Source organism: Macaca thibetana, chromosome 15 (genome assembly GCF_024542745.1).
Source record: "Macaca thibetana thibetana isolate TM-01 chromosome 15, ASM2454274v1, whole genome shotgun sequence".
NCBI lineage: Eukaryota > Metazoa > Chordata > Mammalia > Primates > Cercopithecidae > Macaca > Macaca thibetana.
In genome coordinates, this window is record NC_065592.1 from 97,238,002 (window position 1) to 97,257,749 (window position 19,748).

General features: G+C 44.4%; 1 protein-coding gene across 6 annotated transcripts in view; it reads left to right on the top strand.

Annotated features, from left to right (window-relative positions):
• Positions 1-19,748, top strand: part of NTRK2 (neurotrophic receptor tyrosine kinase 2) — a 368,220-nt gene that overhangs the window by 277,861 nt on the left and 70,611 nt on the right. For all 6 annotated transcript variants that reach the window (XM_050761174.1, XM_050761177.1, XM_050761175.1 and 3 more), the window contains 2 exons: positions 10,216-10,388; positions 17,091-17,325. In XM_050761174.1, coding sequence (XP_050617131.1) covers positions 10,216-10,388; positions 17,091-17,325 — 408 coding nt within the window. The remainder of the gene's footprint in view (positions 1-10,215; positions 10,389-17,090; positions 17,326-19,748) is intronic.

Genomic DNA, 19,748 nt, shown 5'->3' on the forward strand with positions numbered 1-19,748 from the left:
GTTTTCTGATAAACCCTCTAGCACATAATGAGGCAGGCCCCATGTGGAATCCAACATGTTTCTTCCATTTCCGTGTTGGGATGGCCCCTACTCAGCCTCTTGGTCCAGGTAGCTCCCACCCACCCGTCACCTCTCAATTCAAGTTGTCCCTCTTGGAGAGGATGTCCCTTGCTTGCACCTCCATCTAGGTCACATCTCCATGATATATGCTATTAAAACATCTGTACTTGTCCTTTATAGCATTTGTTAATATTTTAAAATTATATATTATTTCTGGGCTTATTTAATGAATGGCATTGAATGTCTGTCTCCTTTAGTAGAGTGGCATATTCCCCAGGATGATAATAGTGCCTTTTAGCACATTGCCTCATATATAGTAGTATGCAGTAAATGCTTGTTGAATGAATGAAGGGATAGATGGGTGGGTGCATGGAAGAACAAAAAGATCATGAAAATAATAGCCTTTAGATAATTGGAGAGTTGGGCCAGGTGTGATGGCTTACACCTCTCATCCCAGCACTTTGGGAGGCCAAGTCGGACAAATTGCTTGAGCTCAGGAGTTCAAGACCAGCCTGGGCAACATGATGAAACCCCATCTCTACAAAAAATACAAAAAAATTAGCTGAGTGTGGTGGCACACACCTATGGTCCCAGCTACTTGGGAGACTGAAGTGGGAGGATTGCTTGAGCCTGGGAGGCAGAGGTTGTAGTGAGCCGAGGCTGCACCACTGCATTCCACCCTGGGTGACAGAGTGAGACCCCAACTCAAAAAAAAAAAAAAAAAAAAAAAGAGTTGACAGTTGGCATTTCTAGGTAGGGAAATAATTTGATGATCTATTGATAGTCACAGACTTTTATAGCTGAAAGAAACTATAAAGATGACATATATATAGAATAATGTAATCTAACAAGAAATTATTTTAGAAGTGATTGAATCACTGTATAGATATAGAGAACTAATATTGATATTCTTTAGCTTAACTCCACCATTTTGCCAATGAAGAAACATGAATCCAAAGAAGACAAATGACCCATCTAAGGTCACATAGCTTAAAAGAGATCATTTAATGTCAATGTCAGACCTGGGACTTAAACACAGTCCAGTGCTCACTGGGCACCTCGGTTTCATTTATTGAATTTTACATGTGCCCTGGTGAACCAAATTCAGGAAATCCAACACAATGACACTTATCAAATAATATAAAGGAGTGTGTTAGTTCTGTTGTTTGTATGGAAGGATGCAAGACATGTTCATATTTTCCCAAGTAGAAATTTAATTCAAGGGAATAAGTGGAAATAAGATATACTGGATTCTTGAGGGAGTGTTTGGGCCTCAGGGTAATACAAGCAAAATATTATAATCAGCTTTTAAAAAAAGAACAATATTATGTTCATTGGAAACCCAAATCAAGCTGGCTGAAGCAGAAAAAGGAATTTATTGGCTTCTAGAAATCCATGCTACTAGAAAACCTACCTACGGGTATCCCAGCTTTCAGGCACCACTAGATCTAGGGAATGAACAATCCTCTTTCTCATCTTCTCCATCCCTTGGCTCTGCTTCCCTTGGTATTGGCTTAAGTCTCAGGCAGTTTATTTCCACATTTGCTAAAGACTTGACAGTGATGACTCAGGGCTTAGATCCTGCCCTGCCAGCAACTCAAAAGAAAGAGAGCTCCTCCTTCCAAACAGCTATGCAAAATCCAAGGGATGACTCCTATTGGCTTATCTTGGGCTGTGTCACCAGACCCTCTGGCCAGAGGAATGGAATATGCTGATTATCCAGGCCTGGGTCACATACCCACCCTTGGAAATGAAAGTTGGGGTCCATTCTACCCAATCCATATGGACTGAACATGGGGAAGTATTGGTTCCCTGGAGGAATATTAGAGATGCTATAACCAAAAGAAGGGAGAAAGAGATCTGACAGAAGAAAGTGAAAGATGACCAACTCAAATGGGAATTGCAGGAGAGCATGACCTCCCTGTGATGGGAAGAGCTGGTATCTGAAAGCTCACTCAAGATCTGAGGCAGCTCTGGTGACTGTCCCTTCTTCATCGTCTCAGCAGGAGACATCAGGGAATCTCCTTGGGGCTCCCCTGCTTAGTGCAGCTGCCTCTTGCCTTTGCTGCTCCCTAATATTTGCCTGCTGCTTTCATACCAGCTACTGCCCACACTGCCTCCATGACTCACTTGCTGATTCCCCAAGAAGGAAAATACTACGGTCCAGTTCTTCCAATTAGTCATCTGCAATGCCACTTAGTCTTCATGCCAAGACACCTACCTGCCATCCGATCATTTGAGGTGGTCACGTGGTACAGAAGAGGCCACCTGTGGGAATGGAAGCAACCAGAGCCATTTTTCTCAGAATCTGTACAAGAGCAGTATAAGGGCTCACAAGAAAAGCACATATTCTCCAATTCTGGAACAGTTAAAAAAAAAAACCCAGATGAGAAAAAGCATCAAGAGTTAATTGACTCAAGTGCTCTACCCAGGCAAGGTTATTTCTAAGACAGATGGCTCTTTTCGTTCTTTCTTTTTATTTTTTATGACAGTCACCATATCACTTTTCACATCTTCATTAATTGTGAAGTCCTTCTCCCATTCATCCCTCTTCCTATGCCTCCTTCCCATGTTTCCACTTACATTGGCATGTGAAATACTTGTCCCCATAAAATGGAAATTGATGATGAAAAGATGAGTTATTTAAGAAGACATTTTTTAGTGTTACTCTGAAAAAAATAGTTTGTGTCAACATGACATAATGTTACAGAAGGCACTGACAATTCTACACTTATAAGGATCTAGGAACAGGAACTGTAAAACTTTTAATAATGTAATAGTGTCTGTGATTGTCTTTATTATCCAGATGCTGCTTAATAGACTAGATTTCTATTGTTCTTTGGGTACGTATATTCTTTCCTAGTGTGCACACTCAAGACTGTGTGTGCGCGTGCATACGCAGGCATGCAGGTGTGCACTGTAAGATAGAGAGTTAGGCATTTTAATTAGATAGGCCCCAATTATTAAGTTCCTATATCAATATACCTTTCCCAGTAATTTCAACTTTAGACCTTGGGTCAGGGATCTGTTTTTTGTCTTGTTAATCACTTTGGTGACCCTCGTTTCTGGCTTGTCTTCTATTTATCCACATATTTTCAGAAAAGCTAAAACAAAACAGTGCATTTCACTCTAATGAGGACTCATCTGGCATCAAACATAGCTGGAGGATTCGTTTCACACTTTTGTATCTCTGGAGTGTATGGATTGAAATAGTTGTGCTGCTTTTTCATTTACTTTAACATGATGAACGAATTTCCAATCAAACCATGGTCTACCAGCTCCTTTATGTCTAGCAAAATTTTATTGGAAAATTTTATGCTGGTGCATTTAAAGCCTGTAAATATATTGCATTTGTTCACACTGGAGGTCAACTTCTGATTCACTCTCTTTTGATTCAATGTTTCTCTAATTGACAGTTGTTATGAATTAGTTTCCCATACAAAGACATAACATTCCTAATATGCAACTTGATATAATATGCAAGTATAAACTGTCTATTTTAACCACCATATTATTGCAAATAGTTTAAAGTATGTGAATCAAAACTTAACCTCCTGTTTCCCTTTGGATAGTTGCCTTGTTAGATCTGAACTGGAAGAGCCAGTATGACTGAGAAAATAAAGATAGCAGTGAACACCCTGACCATAAATCCTGTATTTGAGGTTATCACTTGGTACATAATTAAAGTCCTGTCAAAGGAGTTATATATAACTAACTGAGTTGATATGCACAGAGTATTGTTTTCTAGCACATAGCAAGCACTGAGTGTTTGTGATCATTATTGTCTTCATACAATCATTTAATAAGTTTTTACATTTGTAGGGATGTTGGGAAGCTACCTATTGCACTCTCTCTAGTTTCTGAGATTTTATTTCTACCGAGTTCTTTCTATCCATGAATTCATTAAAACACACTCCTCCGAAGCTGAATTTTCTAAGAATTTGATAGACACTTCCTCTACCTATTTTTAGAAAAGATCCTATCGTTAGAAGTTCATGCAGCATGCAGCATTGTGATCAAGGCTTGCTCTAAATGCGTGGTTAATCATTGCCTGTAACAAACTTATAAGTGTGTCTGCCTTAATTCTATCTCAATTTTGTAGTTTAGAAATGTTTTCCAACATTCCCAAGAAAGAGGTTGGCTCACTAATAGCCTATGGAGGTGGCTTTTATAGAACAATGAAGTCCAACAGAAGCATAATGTGAGCCACAATTGCAAGTCACATTGGTAATTTTGAACTTCCTAGTATGCATATTTGAAATGTAAAAAGAAACATATGAAACTTATTTTATCAATATAGTTTATTTAACTCAACATATCTATATTATCATTTCAATGTATTATTAATATATTAATGAGATAGTTTACATTATCTTATTTGTAGCAAGGTCTCAAAATCTGTTAGATGTTTTTTACCTAAAATACATCTCAATTTGGACTTGCCAAATTTCAAATTATCACTAGCCACCTGTGACTGTTGGCTACCATATTGGACAGTGCACATCCAGAAGCCATCAGGAGACTAGAGTCTCCATTTTCAGCAGATCTTGCCACAGCGATCCTAACCCGGAGGAACTCAGGCATATTAACCAAACATTCTCATGCATCTTGGTTGACTGGTTTGGGAGTTTTTTTAAATTTCCCTCTGTGTTTTAAACACTATGGTGGGAATTGGTCATAGTGAGGTCTTACCATAATAATCTCTTCTATATTTTATCTTTCACCTTAACAAAGACACTGTTTCTATGATCTCTAAAATATATGAGACACAGAATATAAGATCAGTATTTTTAGAAAGGACACAACCTCTATTTTACCTCATCTCTCCTAAACCACCTATACTTTGAAATGGGTGATCATTTGTCATGTCCTACAATATTCTATCACACCAATGATTTCAAATAAGCCCTCTTGCCTCTCTTACTAGCTTTCCATTAACCTTCATATTTTGCTGAAGCATTTCGTATGAATTTTGATTTTTCTTTTGTTTTTGCTCTCCTATTTCACCATCACTAGTTTTTCAGTTCTGTGCTGAAATTTATTTCATACTACTGCATTATTCCAACTCTGAATCAATATGTACTCGAGGCAGTATCTTGCTATAGCTCTGGAGGAGCCCTCTCCCTTAAGAGTATCTTCAGAAAAGATGGCAGCTTCGGGGTGTCAGGAAATTCACCAGGAATAAGAAGAAATGAAACTACAAAGCAGACACTAGGAGTAAGAAAATAGCAATGCTCAGTGATCGGGCAAATATGCTCGTCAAAATGAACCTGAAGAAGAGAGATTGTCAGTGAGGGAAGCTGCCACCCCATATTCATGGCCTCAGTGCATTGCCAAGGGACTCAGGGAACCAGCCAAGCCTTGCATAATTGAGTAAAATGACAATCAGCCATAGTACTAAAACAGAGATGATTTTTATAAATAGGGTTGATAGCAGGATTTTCCAGCTTCTGATTGCTATCTGGCTATGGTTCCACCCTTAGAAAAATTCTGCCCTTACAGTGCCAAATTCAGAAGATGATTTTGCCCAACTTGTTACCGCCATATTTTCTGAATCTCTTAAAATAGAATTGAATCATAATTTAGAAAAAAGACCCAACATGCGAAAATGGATGGGCATGTTGGATGAGGCCAGGCTTGTGAGATGCATTTGCCCCATGAATAGTGGAATCTCTTCTCTCAATTTCAAAAATGTTACTGAAGCACAGTTTTTGACATTGCACTGAGAATGGGCTCTTTTCCATATTTTGCTTTGGGGACATGGAAATGTTAGATGCTTCTTAACTCTTTCAGGTTGGCATTTCTAAAAAGAAAACCTTGTTCTCTCTCTCTCTCTCTCTCTCTCTCTCTCTCTCTCTCTCTCTCACACACACACACACACACACACACACACACACACACACACACGCAATCTATCTTTTTTTTTTGAGATGGAGTCTCACTCTTTCACTCAGGCTGGAGTGCAGTTGTGCACTCTCCGCTCACTACAAGCTCTGCCTCCTGGGTTCATGCCATTCACCTGCCTCAGCCACCGGAGTAGCTGGGATTACAGGCATGAGCCACCGCGCCTGGCCCAATCTAGCATTCTTGAATCAATACCACACAGCTAAAACTTGAGCAGAAAAATTATACACAAAATTTGTTCATGCTTTGTGATAATGACCTTCAAGGGTCAGTACGTTTTCCAAGTCACTGGAAAAGATAGGCATGTGGCTTAGAAATAAGCAATCTCAGTGACTCAGAGCATCCTCTATAGAGACTGGATCTCTGAAAAAACATTGCAGGCCAAGGGCTGGATCTCTGTGTGCAGTTTGATACTTTCGGGAGGTTGAACAGCCCTCTGGGAAGAAGTCGTGGCTCCAGTAGCACCGCTGCTCTCATGTCTTGGGTTGGCCCTTGAGCCTTATTCATGCGTATTTTGACCTTCTTGGATTCTTATGTGAGCAAACTGAATACAAGACTGATTGTGGTTTAAAACTGATGTCATCAAATGTCCCTCTCTACCAAGGAAAACATCCCAACTTACACTACTTTGTATCATTCTCCTCATGTCTCTGTGGAGTAGATGATGATATTGTTATCCTCACTCTGGAAGAAGAAAACCAGAATCAGAGAGCTCAAGGGCAGAGCCAGGATTTGAACCTGCCTTTTCTGATGCTAAGCTAGGACCCCTTCCGTTTGAGCACCACCATTGTGAGGATTTGTCCTTTGACTGGAAGAGGAACACAAGTTTGGGGCCTACTCTCCAGGAGAGAGTGCATTTGGGCAGCTCCCCTCAGCCTTGGAAGCAGGTTCTTTCACTTGCTTTCTTTCCCTGGTCCTTCTTTCATTTCCACTCCTCACTTCAGCCCATGTTCAAGTTTTCCAGATGATCATTCACTGGTCATTCCTCCTCACATTCTTTTATCTCTACTTTGCACAAACTTCGTGTGTCAGGGGTTCTTTTAGTTGCCTGATACTGGATTAGGCAGCAAGGGATATAAAAGGGTAGACAGGACAGACTTCGACTGTCAAAGGCAGGAGTGGAGACAGATGTGTACCCAATGCCATTATGCAAGTGCAAGTGTGAGAAAGGCACTGGTGTGTGCGGTTTGCTCCATGGACCCAGGAGAAGGACCCAGCAGATAGACTTCCATCTCTTCCATCTCCTCCATCTCCTCCATCTCCTCCATCTCCTCCATCTCCTCCATCTCCTCCATCTCCTCCATCTCCTCCATCTCCTCCATACCTCATCTGCTATTTTTCTACTGTGAAGCTCAGCAACATAAGCGCATCACCTCTCCCTGTGCAAGAGGGATGCAAAAGAGTTGAGTTTGGATCTAGCTAAACACTAAACTAATTAAATCTGGGTGGCGCAGGGGCCATGACAGGCCCAGTTTCTGTAGCTTCAAGGGAGCAGAGACCCAGACCCCAGGTTCCCGGCCGCTGTTCATTTTGTTATTTAATGAAGGAATGTGCGGTTTCTATGGCAACAGCCCCATCGAAGCTTTATGGCCCCTGAGCACTTGCTGACCCAAATTCACTCACTTTTCCAAACAGAGCTGGTGGTGCTTATAAAGACACTTCTCGGAAAACCACAGAGTAAAGTGAAAATAGTATTGATCCCCAGAGCGTGCCCTAATAAATGCCTCACCTACTAATCTCCATCTCAGATCTGCTCCCTGGAGAACTCCACCTGTGGCACATTCAAGGTCTCCAAGTGGCATAGGTCAGGAATGTCCCCACAGGGAGAGCAGCACCGAGGCCGTGATCTAGAAAATGACCACCAGGGACCCGGTCGTGTTCTGGACACTGGATATCATCTTTCAGTTTTGCAGTCAGTACATATCTGACAGATGACAGTGCTTTCATTCCATTCCAATACTAAATTTAAGTGAACACAGATGTTCCCATTTGCCATCTAACCTTAATGACTGACTATAGTCTCCCTGGAGATGGGATTCACTACTCACATGCCACTTCTGCCAGGAGAGGTGTGCCTTTTCCTCAATTAGAAGCCACCACTCCCTCTCTGGCCGCTCTTGCTGTCAGTGTTTAGTTCTCATGGCCTTCATCATTCATTACACAAATAGAGGCTGAATACTCGCCCTGTGCTCTGCCCAGGGCTGGCAATGCAGAAATGCATAGTTCCTGGGTCAAGGAGCTCATAGCCTGTACCAGAGATAAGCAAGTAAACATGCAATTGGAATGCACTGTGGTCTGTGATGTGATAGAGGTGAGTATGAGGTGCGCCTGGCAGGATTATCCACTCTGGCCTGCAGCCCAAAGGGGATGTGACAGCAATGAGGGGTGGTCAGGGAACACTTCCCAGAGAGGTGGCAGCTGAACCGAGTCTTGGAGGACTACTAGATATTAACCAGGTATATTGGTTTTCTACGGCTGCTGTAACAGATGACTGCAAACTCAGCACCTTAAACAACACAAATGATTTATCTCAGTTCTGGTGGTCAGACACCTGAAATCAGTTTTGCTAAGCTAAAGACAAGATGTTAGCAGGGCTGGTTCCTTCTGGAGGTTCTAGGCTAGCATGTGTCCCTGCCATTTCCAGCTTCTAGAGGCCACCCACATTTCTTGGCTCATGGCCCCTTTCTTCATCCTCAAAGCCAGAAATGTGACATCTTTTCTCCTCTCTGATCCTCTGTCCTTACAGCTCTTTGCTTTTATTTATTTATTTTGACACAGAGTCTCACTCTGTCGCCCAGGCTGGATTGCAGTGGCATGGTCTTGGCTCCCTGCAACCTCCGCCTCCTGGGTTCAAGTGATTCTTCGTCCTCAGCCTCTCGAGTAGCTGGGATTACAGGCAGCCACCATCATACCCAGCTAATTTTTGTATTTTTAGTAGAGAGACAGGGTTTCACTATGTTGGCCAGGCTGGTCTCGAACTGCTGACCTCAGGTGATCTGCCCTCCTCAGCCTCCCAAAGTACTGGGATTACAGGCTTGAGCTACCACGCCTGGCCTCTCTTTGCTCTCATAAGGACCCTTGTAATGATATTGGGCCCTCCTGAATAATCCAGGATAATCTCTCCACCTCAAGATCCTTAGTTACATCTGCAAAGCTGCTTCTGCCACATCAGGCAACATATTTACAGGCTCCCGGGATTAGGAAGTGAACAGCCTTGGCAAAGGTGGGGAGTTCAACCTCCCATGCCAGTGACAACACCCAAGATAGCATTCCAGGCAGAGGAATGCACATGTGCAAAGGGAGGGAGGCATGGACTGCTGTTATCGGGGCAACTGCAGATAGTTCTTAACGTGGACGCATGGGTTTCGAGAGGAGTGTCAAGGGATTGAGCTGGAGAGAGATGCAGGTGCTGATTCATTCAGGACAGTGGGTTTTGAGCTTGAATTGCGGTTATTTATATACATGTCATATCTCCCTGTTTGCCCATAAGCGCCTGAGGCCAGGATCTGGGTCATTGCCTTCTTGATGCCATCACAGCTCTGGCTCAGTGATGGGCACATGCCAAGAGCTCAGCACATTATATGCATCACTAAATGCCAGCTTTGCCATGTTATGATACTGTGGTGGCAGAGTGATCTGAGCAGAGAACTAAAGGCACCAAAACCTGGCTGTCATGCCCCTGGGCATCTTCACCTTGGCAGCGTGACCACTCTTCTTGTGGCTTGCTGGGCAGAGATGTTTTGTGAGCCGGCAGTGTTTGTAAGCACAGGCTGGAGAAGGCTCTGTGCAGTGCTACATAAAGACAGGCAAAGTGATCGTTGCTGAAGCTGGAGATGGGTCCACAAAGGTTCACTGTACTCTTCTTGCTACAGAATCATAACATAAAGTTTTTAAATCTTATCTGAGCAGAGGTAAGCTGCACATCGCATCACAGAAAGCACAACAGGCACCAACAAGGGGAGAGAAGCCCATGGGAATTATTGGGTGCAGGCCAGGATTAGGAAGGATGTGGACCCTAAAAAGACCTCCTGTCTGTAACCTAATGAGAGAACCTCTGTGAAAGTGTGTCGTAAGCTGGAAAGCTTTGTGTATGCCTGAGGAGTTACTCCTCAGTTATTAGCACAAACATTATTTCCATAGGAACTAGGCTGTTTTCTCATCTTTTGCCTAACAAATGAGATGGATGTCTTTCCTATCTCAGTAGCATAGGGCCTACTGACGTAATCCCTCTCTTTTGATGCCCACCCCCAGACCCTGAAGGATGCCAGTGATAATGCACGCAAGGACTTCCACCGCGAGGCCGAGCTCCTGACCAACCTCCAGCATGAGCACATCGTCAAGTTCTATGGCGTCTGCGTGGAGGGCGACCCCCTCATCATGGTCTTCGAGTACATGAAGCACGGGGACCTCAACAAGTTCCTCAGGTACAGTGAGGCAGGGAGGTGGGCTCCAGGAGCGAGCAGGACTTCAGGGTTCAGGAGTGGGGCAGGTTCGTGGGAGGCAACAAGGGACCCCTGGACCTTTCTCGAAGCGTCTTATCTGATAATGACACCAGCGTGTGCCAGAGAAAGGAGGAGAGAAAAAAGAAAGTGACAGTCTTGTTCTTTTTCTTTAATCAACGAGTTCTATGTAATGTGAGATGCAAATGATCCAACTCAATTCAGTCTGCATTCACTGAACATTTGCTACATTGAGTGGTATGTGACATGGGCATTTGGGATGGGTCTTAGATGTTCTGTAGGAGTTTGCCATGTGGTGTGATTAAAGGCAAAGGAAACGGGAAGAGCTAAGGTGCCCAGGTGTCACAATGGAAAGTGCAGTCCAGTGAGAGTGAAGTTTTCAAGTTCCCAGGCTGTGGAATGAACAGTAAGGAAGGGAAGCAGAAAAACAGCTGGAGGAGTCAAGGCTGAAAGGGTGGGGTGTGTGCTTGGACTTTATTCTAAGGACAAAAAGAATAACTGGGAGGCCAGTAGTTCAGAGGATCTACAGTGGAAAGATCAAAATCCAAAGAAGAAAAGCTTCAGAAAGAAGGAGGTAAAAACATTGATTGAAGACTCCAGATTATGGAGTCTTCCAGATTATGCAGAGACCCTGAGGTCATGAGAAGATGGACAGCTTCAACTGAGAAGTTTTATGGGATGTGGGGTCTTCGGAAAAAGGCAAGGCAAGAAAGAGAAAATGTTGACTATAAAGGGAGTCACTGGGCTACTGATTAGGGTGTCATTTGAATTTCTAGCATTGGCCTGATTGGGTGGGATTTATTTATTTATTTATTTATTTTTTTTTATTTTTTGAGACAGAGTCTCACTCTGTCACCCGGGCTGGAGTGCAGTTGTGTGATCTCAGCTCACTGCAACCTCCACCTCCCAGGTTCAAGCGATTCTCCCACCTCAACCTCCCAAGTAACTGGGATTACAGGCGTGTGCCACCATGCCTGGTAATTTTCATATTTTTGTAAAGACAGAGTTTTGCCATGTTGGCCAGACTGGTCTCGAACTCCTGATCTCAAGTGATCTGCCTCCCTTGGCCTCCCAAAGTGCTGGGAATACAGGCGTGAGCCACCACACCTGGCCCTGATTGGGTTTTAGTTCAGCTGTGCCTTCTCAAGAAATTCCCTCCCTCGGGTGGTGGGTATAGGAAACTGGGAGGAACCACAAGGTAGAGCAGGTGAGAAATGGCTGAAAGTGACTGTGATCTGTGAAGAAAGGTCAACTTGCTTTGAAACAGTGAAGCTAACTCACACAATATAAGGGGTGACTTTTGAGGAGACCGTGCTGCGTGATGATACCAGTAGGGATTTTTGGCCTCCAGACACTGAAGTTGAGTCTCAGTCCAGGTATTATTAGCTGAGTGACCTCAGGCAAGTCTCTTAGCTGTTCTGATGAGAATCCTGAGCTGGCAGGGTAGCCATGAGGACTGAACTAGAATAAGTATAGAAAGCTCTTGGCGTAGGAGCGAATAGGGAGCGTTCAATGAGCAGACGCTTGAATTCTGCCAGGAATGATGTCAGCTGGTAAACCAGCTGCCTTGGTAAGAGATATCACAAGGAGAGCTGAGTTTAATAAGATGCAGGAAGTTGGTGATCACCCTGGTGGGGTCCATAGTGAGTGTTCTCCTGCATCTACAAAGGAAGGGAAGAAATGTGCTGAGCCAGATACTCCTTGGGGAAGGAAGGCAAGTGATGCTTTGGCTTCTATGGAAGTGGCACATACATTATCATTAACCTAAAGAGTAAGAGGGCCCAATAGTGAGGACGGGAGATTCAGGTTCTCCTTCCTATTTGGCATCAAGCTGCTGGTGTTCCTTAAAAGAGCCTCCACCCCAGTTCGCTCAGTCACCTTGTTCTCAGGTAGGCCTGCCTTGGATCCTCTCTAAGTTTTATCTGGGTCTAATTTTCTTTCTTTTTTTTTTTTTTTTAATTTAGCTAGTCCTCATTTTGGAAAGATTAGCAAATGGGCTGCTTGTGATATCTTGGTAGATAGCAATAGTTGGGAAAGTGTTAAAGGCTGTTCGCCTGCCCTTGCTGAACTCAGTTTCCTTACCTGTGAAAGGGGTATCATTTAATCCATCTCAAGGTCTAGTGTGTGCATTGTTGGGTTGAGAGGTAATCAAGAAAGGTTGCCCCCATAATCTTTCACAATAGTTCATCTCTGCCGCAATTTCCTCTTCATTTTGGTTGAGAGATCTGAAATCCTGGGGAAGTGGCACCTTTTTGTGATGGCAACACCTAGGACTCTCTGTCTACCTCTCATTTCCATGGGTGCTGAAGAGGGCTTTGCACAGAAATCAGCCCCAGTAAGCTGCATGTATCTGCTGTAAGACTCAGACACTGCAGTTTAAGTAATCAGTCAATCACTGCAAGAACATACTGCTGTTTTTAGAAATGGCATCACATGGTTGGTGCCGTCTGGATCATTTTTACCCTCTTTAGCCTCGTAGATCCACGTGCAATTTAGTTTTTCTTTGCTGGGCTGGATCCCTGTTCTCTACTTTTCCTATGATTGTGTGGGTGAGGAAATGCCAGGTGGGATTAGGAATATGTGGCCAATTTGCAGTATTCTGAGACAATCCTAATGCATTATCCTATGTCAGCAAAATTTTTCTTGTAAGTGATAGGACAGGGGATGACTTTTGAACATTGTCTTGTCAGCTCTAACATAAAAGGAAGAAAAAAGTTGAATGTGGTTGAGGTCCGGCTGCTTCTAGGAGAAATATTTTCGCATTGTTCCCATGCCCCAGTCTACTTCCCTAATACAAAATGGTGCTTTCCAAAAACTATAGCATAAGAAGTCCAAATGTGCTCACCTGGATGCAATTAAATGCTTCTGTGAGCTCACAGTGTGTCTGTACATACATGAATGTGTGTGTGTGTGTGTGTGTGTGTGTGTGTTGCAACTTGATTCTTTCACTTTCTCACTCAGCCTCTCCTTCTCCCTAGCTCTCCTTCCTGCCTTGCAGAAGGAACAGGCACCTGGTTCTCCCTTGGCACCTTGCACAGGGTGTGGAGCAATTGGAAACCTAGCCTGCTTGGTTTCAGAACCTGCTAAACTCTGGGAACAAGAGGTCTGCCATGCCAAGAGTCTAGTTCTCAGGTGCACTAACATGCTGCAAATATAGGCTGTCCTCTTTCCGCAAGGGAACTGGGCACTTAGCTGCCATGAAAAGTCTCCAGCTGTCATCAGCTCTGTCCTATAAAGACAGATGTCTTCTCTTGTCTCCCTACTCTCTTTATTCATCCAAAAGCCATCTATCAAGCACCAGCATGGCCAGGCTCTATGCTAGTTAGGGGGGGGAAATGAGGAATAAAACACATGTCTTTGCTTGCAAGGGTTTCATGATTTTTCCTCTTAGAATCTGTCCAGAGTTCCCTTCTAATGAGGGGAAAGATAGACTACTATTTTTCAAACTCTAACAGCTAGCGTTTATTGAACTTTCTAAGCATTTTAATATCTTGTAGGGTATAACCCATCCTTGCCATCATTCCTACGTTACAGTAGGGGAAACTGAATCACACAAGTAGCAGATGACAGAGCCGAGACTCAAACCTGCAGCCCCTGGCTGCAAAACCTCATGATCTTAACCACTCTGCCGAGGCGGTTGTTAAAAAGACCAGAAGGAAAGTGGCGCGCTATAGAACCCTGGGGCCGGAGCAGTTAGTGCAGTGCTGGCTGTAACCCACGATGGAGAGAACCGGACAGCTAAGTCAGGCCCATGAACCTGCTACTTGCTTCCAAAGCCAGGGAGCTGATGGTGCTTTTTTTTTTAACCACTTAAGGAACGTCCTCCTGGAAGAGATGAAACGTGTTTTTATTTCTAAGGCTTCATGAGGACCTGGGAAAGTGAAAGCAGAGGATTGCATCGTTAACTGTATTTCGATCCTCTTAAGGACTTGTGCAGCAGACCCACCTACCCACTTTTTACAGCAGTATGTTCTGCTCAGAGAAAGCATCCAGAGGCTTCTTTTATTTAAAGAGGCTTGTTCAAAAAGTCGAACAGCAAATACCCAGATATAAACAGGGGAAATGACTGTTTAAAAATCCAGAAGTCTCCCCCAACCCACACATACTAATACAAAGTGCATTAGGCATTAGAGGGCCACCAGCTTCCTGACGTCTGCAGAGTGTGGGGTTGGAGGATAGAATTTTGTGCAGAGGTGGCCTTTTGCACGGACATCTAACTTTTCCTCTATCCTGGAGCCTTTGCCTCTGAGAGACATTTAAAGTAGATTAGTTTTCTGGAACTGATATAAGGCTGTGGCCAATCAACCAATTATTTTAGTCTTTAAATGGTATCTATGAAGATTAAATTCTGACCGACTCTCTTGGTCTTTATTTCAGGTTTACTTTAGTTTGTGTGCACCCCAGCCCCTTCTGGTGCTGAGGTCACAGTAGAGTTAAGGAAGACAAGTGAAAACATTGGTAATTTTCCCGGGGCCCCTCAGCGCTTGAAAGGGTTAGGCCTGATTCACCTTTAGTGAGGTGGAAAGGGCTCACCCTCTGGTATTCTGAAGAGCCCTGTTACAGGCCAGTTACAAAAACTAACGCACAGAGGATAACTTGTGTTTTCACATCACCTCTCCATTTCATTTTTAAAGAGACTCTTTGTTTGCAAAGCCTTTCTCCCTGGTTTTCCTGTGAAAGGCCACGAAGTACTATGCAAACACAGTGTCAATTCTCCTCACATCAATGCCCTTAGCAAGGGGCAGTTAGTATCTCCAATTTACAGAGTGAGGAAATAAGCCCAGAGAGGTTATGTAACTCACCCAAGATCACACAGCGAGTGTGGGACAGGGTCCAAATTCATTTCACATATCCTGGAGCTTTGGCCACTGCGCTGCTTCTTACCTTGAATATGTGCTTTTGTGCTGAAGAAAGGCCTGGAGCATTTTCCCAGTATTGTTCCTCAATGTGACAAGAGGCAGCTGGGGGTTGTGGTTTGAGTAGAGGTGAAATACGTTAGGACTGGCTTGTACAAAAACAGGAAACTCCTCCCTAGGGAATGGTTAAATCCAGGTATTTAGAGACAGGAGGGACCTATTCATCCAAAAGCCATATATCAAGCACCAGCATGGCCAGGGTCTAAGTATGGCCAGTATAATATTCCCCTGTATTTTTGACTAATGAAGAAATAGCACATGAGAGAAATTAAAGGGCTTCCCTGGATCATGGCACTGGACCTGGTGGGCCTGGGAGAGCCCCTAACTCCTTGTCCAGTGCTCATTCCCTTAGAATACCGGAATGAAAGACCTGGTGGCAGAATGCCTCCCGAAATCAAAGGGAAGGCGAGTCACTGTAGGCTGGAGCCAGGATGGAAGTGGGGATACGCCTGTGGCTTGAGTAATTTTGGGGAAGGAGGGCGGAGAGGCAGGGCAAACCCTGACGTGTGTTCTCAGACAATTCTGACTTTCTCAGTTTCAGATACTCACACGGCTCTGAAACCCTGCAGGTGAGGTTACCCACTTTAACATTTATGCAAAAACCTCTATATTCATTCCAAGTGTTTCAAAATGTCTTGAGGGAGATCTTTCCTTTCCAAGGGAGAAGCCCTTTGGCCACGCCAGGGCAGAGCCCGGCAGTAAACCCCGCCTTTATTCCTTGCACTGCAGCGCCCCCTCAGGCCACCAGGGGCAATGACGCCCATCTTGGCTCACAGCGCAGGATGTCACAGCAGGGCCCGCCGCGCTGAGGGCGGCATCCTAAGACGCGGATCCTCCCACCCCTGCAGCACATGCGTGTTAGGATGCCCTAAGTCATCACATAGCTGGGGAGAGGCCAGGTGTGTAAGACAGAAGAAAAATAAGATTTAAAAAATCATAGTCCCCCTCCCCATAGTGTAAACAAGAAAATTTTCCCCAGCAAAAGAATAAACAGGCTGTGGGTTCAAAACAGTTCTCATATGTGTTGGCCATAGCCGGTGTTGAGCGGAGGTTGGAGGAGGGGTGGACAGAAAGCGATGGTATTTTGTATTGGGAATGAACATCCAGGTTGAGAATGCCCTCGGACTCTGTCGTTGAACTGGGCTTGAGAGAGCCAGGGGTAGCTTCAAAACCATGCCTGGCCGCAAATCAGGCGGACTGTGGAAGGCCGCAGGCTGCCCAGCTCTGGTGCTGGTGGGGATACTCTGGAGGAATCAGCATGGTTGCGGGGTGCTCTGGCATAGTCTGGCATAATCTGGCTAGGTGGGGAGGGGTGGGGACCCACTGGGCTGCCATGTGCATCCCTCGAGGAGAGTCCATCTTTCCCCCAGTGTTTTGTTTTTGGTTTTGTCTTCCTTCACCTACCTGCTGTTTCTCGGGGTCAAGGGGCCCTGGCCAGTGCCTGAACCCCTAAAATGTCAACCTGTCTGTGCACTGGAGGGAAGAGGGATATTCAGGCCCATGGGGTCCTGGGAATTCCAGAATCTTTGGGAAACAGAGCAGCCTGGATGCTCTCGGGACTTCAGAAGTACGACTGTGTGAAGCACCTTTGTCTCCTCTTCATGCTAAGTCAGGCAGCATCTTTTAGCACCAGCAGCTGACCTGGTGGGGGTGAGAAGCTTAGCAGAAACGACGGGGAGGGGCAGGGGCAAAGGGCCCCTGGAGTGAAAATGCTGAGGCCCCCAGTTTCATTCTCCATGTCCTCCCCCAGGGCACACGGCCCTGATGCCGTGCTGATGGCTGAGGGCAACCCGCCCACGGAGCTGACGCAGTCACAGATGCTGCATATAGCCCAGCAGATCGCCGCGGGCATGGTCTACCTGGCGTCCCAGCACTTCGTGCACCGCGACCTGGCCACCAGGAACTGCCTGGTCGGCGAGAATTTGCTGGTGAAAATCGGGGACTTCGGGATGTCCCGGGACGTGTACAGCACTGACTACTACAGGGTGAGTAGCTGTGCAGATCAGAGGCCCCAGGGACCTCTTTCCCTGCGGGACCTCTGCTGTATTTGTTTGCTGAGGCTGTCCTAACAAAGTATCACGACTAGGTGGCTTAAACAACAAACGTGTGTTTCTCGTGGCTCCGGAAGCTGGAAGTCCAAGCTCAAGGTGTCAGTGGGCTTGGTTCCTTCTGAGGTCTTGCTCCTTGGCTTGCAGGTGGCAGCCTTCTCACTGTGTCCTCACATGGGATGGTTTTTATGTGTGTGTGACCTCCCAATCTTTCCCTTGATGTCTAAATTTCCTCTTCTTTTAAGGACACCAGTCAGATTGGATTGCGTCCCACCCTAATGGTCTCATTTTAATTTAATCACCTATTTAAAGTCTTATCTCCAAATACAGTCACATTCTGAGATCCTGGAGGTGAGGTTATCAACATATAAGTTTTTGGGGGACACAGGTCAGTCCATAGCACCCACCCTGCTCTTGGCACTCCAGCATGGTGGGTGAGATCTCCAAGAGTGAAGTCCTCAGTGTGAGAATCCTTCCAGAGAAACCTGAGGGCCTGGGGGAATTCCTGGTGAGGTTAAAGGATGCTGCGGTTTGGCTTTGATTTTGTGAAATTATGTCTGGAGCCTTTGTTTGAGATTTGAACTGAAGTGAACTTGTTCACATAAATAATAGTACACTGGACTTTGGAAATTCCCTCCAAGCACCATCTTGGTTGAAAGCGGTTTAGCTTGGTGAGATGGAAGAAGTTCTGTCCTGCCTATTCTTAGACACTTCCACACAGCTTGTCTGGTGTTTCCACCACTGAAATCACTGAGAGGCAGAGTTATAGACAGTGACTCGAATCCACTGATGACCTACAACTGGCCCGTAGGATATGTTAACTTTGTTAACTGAGATTTTGGAACTTGGACATGAGACAGAAGGGAATTTCTGGAAATGCTGAAGTTGTGATATTTAGAGTGAAGATTCGGGGTGGTGTTCTACCACTTCGATTTAATTTTCTATCAACCCTCAATTTGATTTTCTTGCGTGTTTTGCTTGTTTTTCCAGGAGAGAGGAAGGGAAAATGAAGGAAGGGAGTAAATGTCCTGGTGTCTGTAGCTTTAGAGCATAAAGCACAGAACTGGCTACCTTTCATAATGGGGTAGGGCTGTTGAAGATGCTAGCTTTGCTCTTCTCATTGTTATTTATTTTTGAGGAGGCACCTTCTCAGTTTATTTCCTATCCCCCTTCCTACAGCCTTGCTCACCTCTATGGCCTCTGCATTTTAGTGGAGTGAACTTTGCTATAATTAGTGTAAGAAAATGAATCTATTGTCGTGCTCCATTATTCTTCATTTGACTGTTTTGTGGCGTTTTTCTTCTTGGTCACCTTGATAAGCATTGTTTACATCTTGTATGGCAAAAAATGAATAGAGACCACATGGAAAAGGATTCTCTTGGGTGTATTTTCAGGAGATGGGGGCACACTCTTAACTTCAAGTGTTCAAAATGTAGCTTAAAATCAATGACTAGTTTGTTCAAGATATCTAAAACATGGGGGAGATTTTACCTACCAAAGAGGTGTCTCCTCTGCTAGTTCTACACTTTGATGAAAGTTCTCCCTTCCTTGATGGGGCAGGGAAACACATGGATGATTCTCTGAGGAAAAACTTTGCTGTTCTTGATGAGCACCCAAGGGAGGGACATGTGGCCCAGGCAAAGGCTTTCTCTCCGTGGTATTAGTAAAGGGTTCAATGTGCCTGACACAAAAAGTGAGTGCTCAATAAGTTTTTCCACCTAATTATTACCCAAATCAATACACATACACTTCATCCCCAAAGCTAGGACTTAACTGGATGGAACCTGGCATCCTCCTCTCTAGGAATCTCCAAAAATAATTTAAAGAAAAGTACCCAAAATCTCAACAATAAAAAGATAAAATCACTCCATTCAAAAGTAGAAGAAGGTTCTGAATAGACATTTCTCCAAAGACATTATCCACATGGTCAACAAACACATGAAAAGATGGGTGACATCATTAGTCTTTAGGGAAAATGCAAAGAAAACTCACAATAAGATACCATTTCACACCCCCTGAGGTGACTACAATAGCAAGTGTTAGCCAGGATGTAGAGAAATTGAAACTCTGGTACTCTCCTGGTGGGAATATGAAATGGTGAAGCCGGTTTGGAAAACCATTTGGTAGTTCCTCAAAATGTTCAACATAGAGTTACCATGTAATTCAGTAATTCTACTGCTAGGCATATACCCAAGAGAACTGAAATAATGTGTTTGCACAAAAACTTGAACACAAATGTGCATGGTAGTATTATTATTAAGAGCTAAAAAGTGGAAACAAGTTTACTGTCCATCAACTGATCAACAAATAAAATGTGGTAATCCATACAGTAGAATATTATTCAGCGGTACAAAAGAATA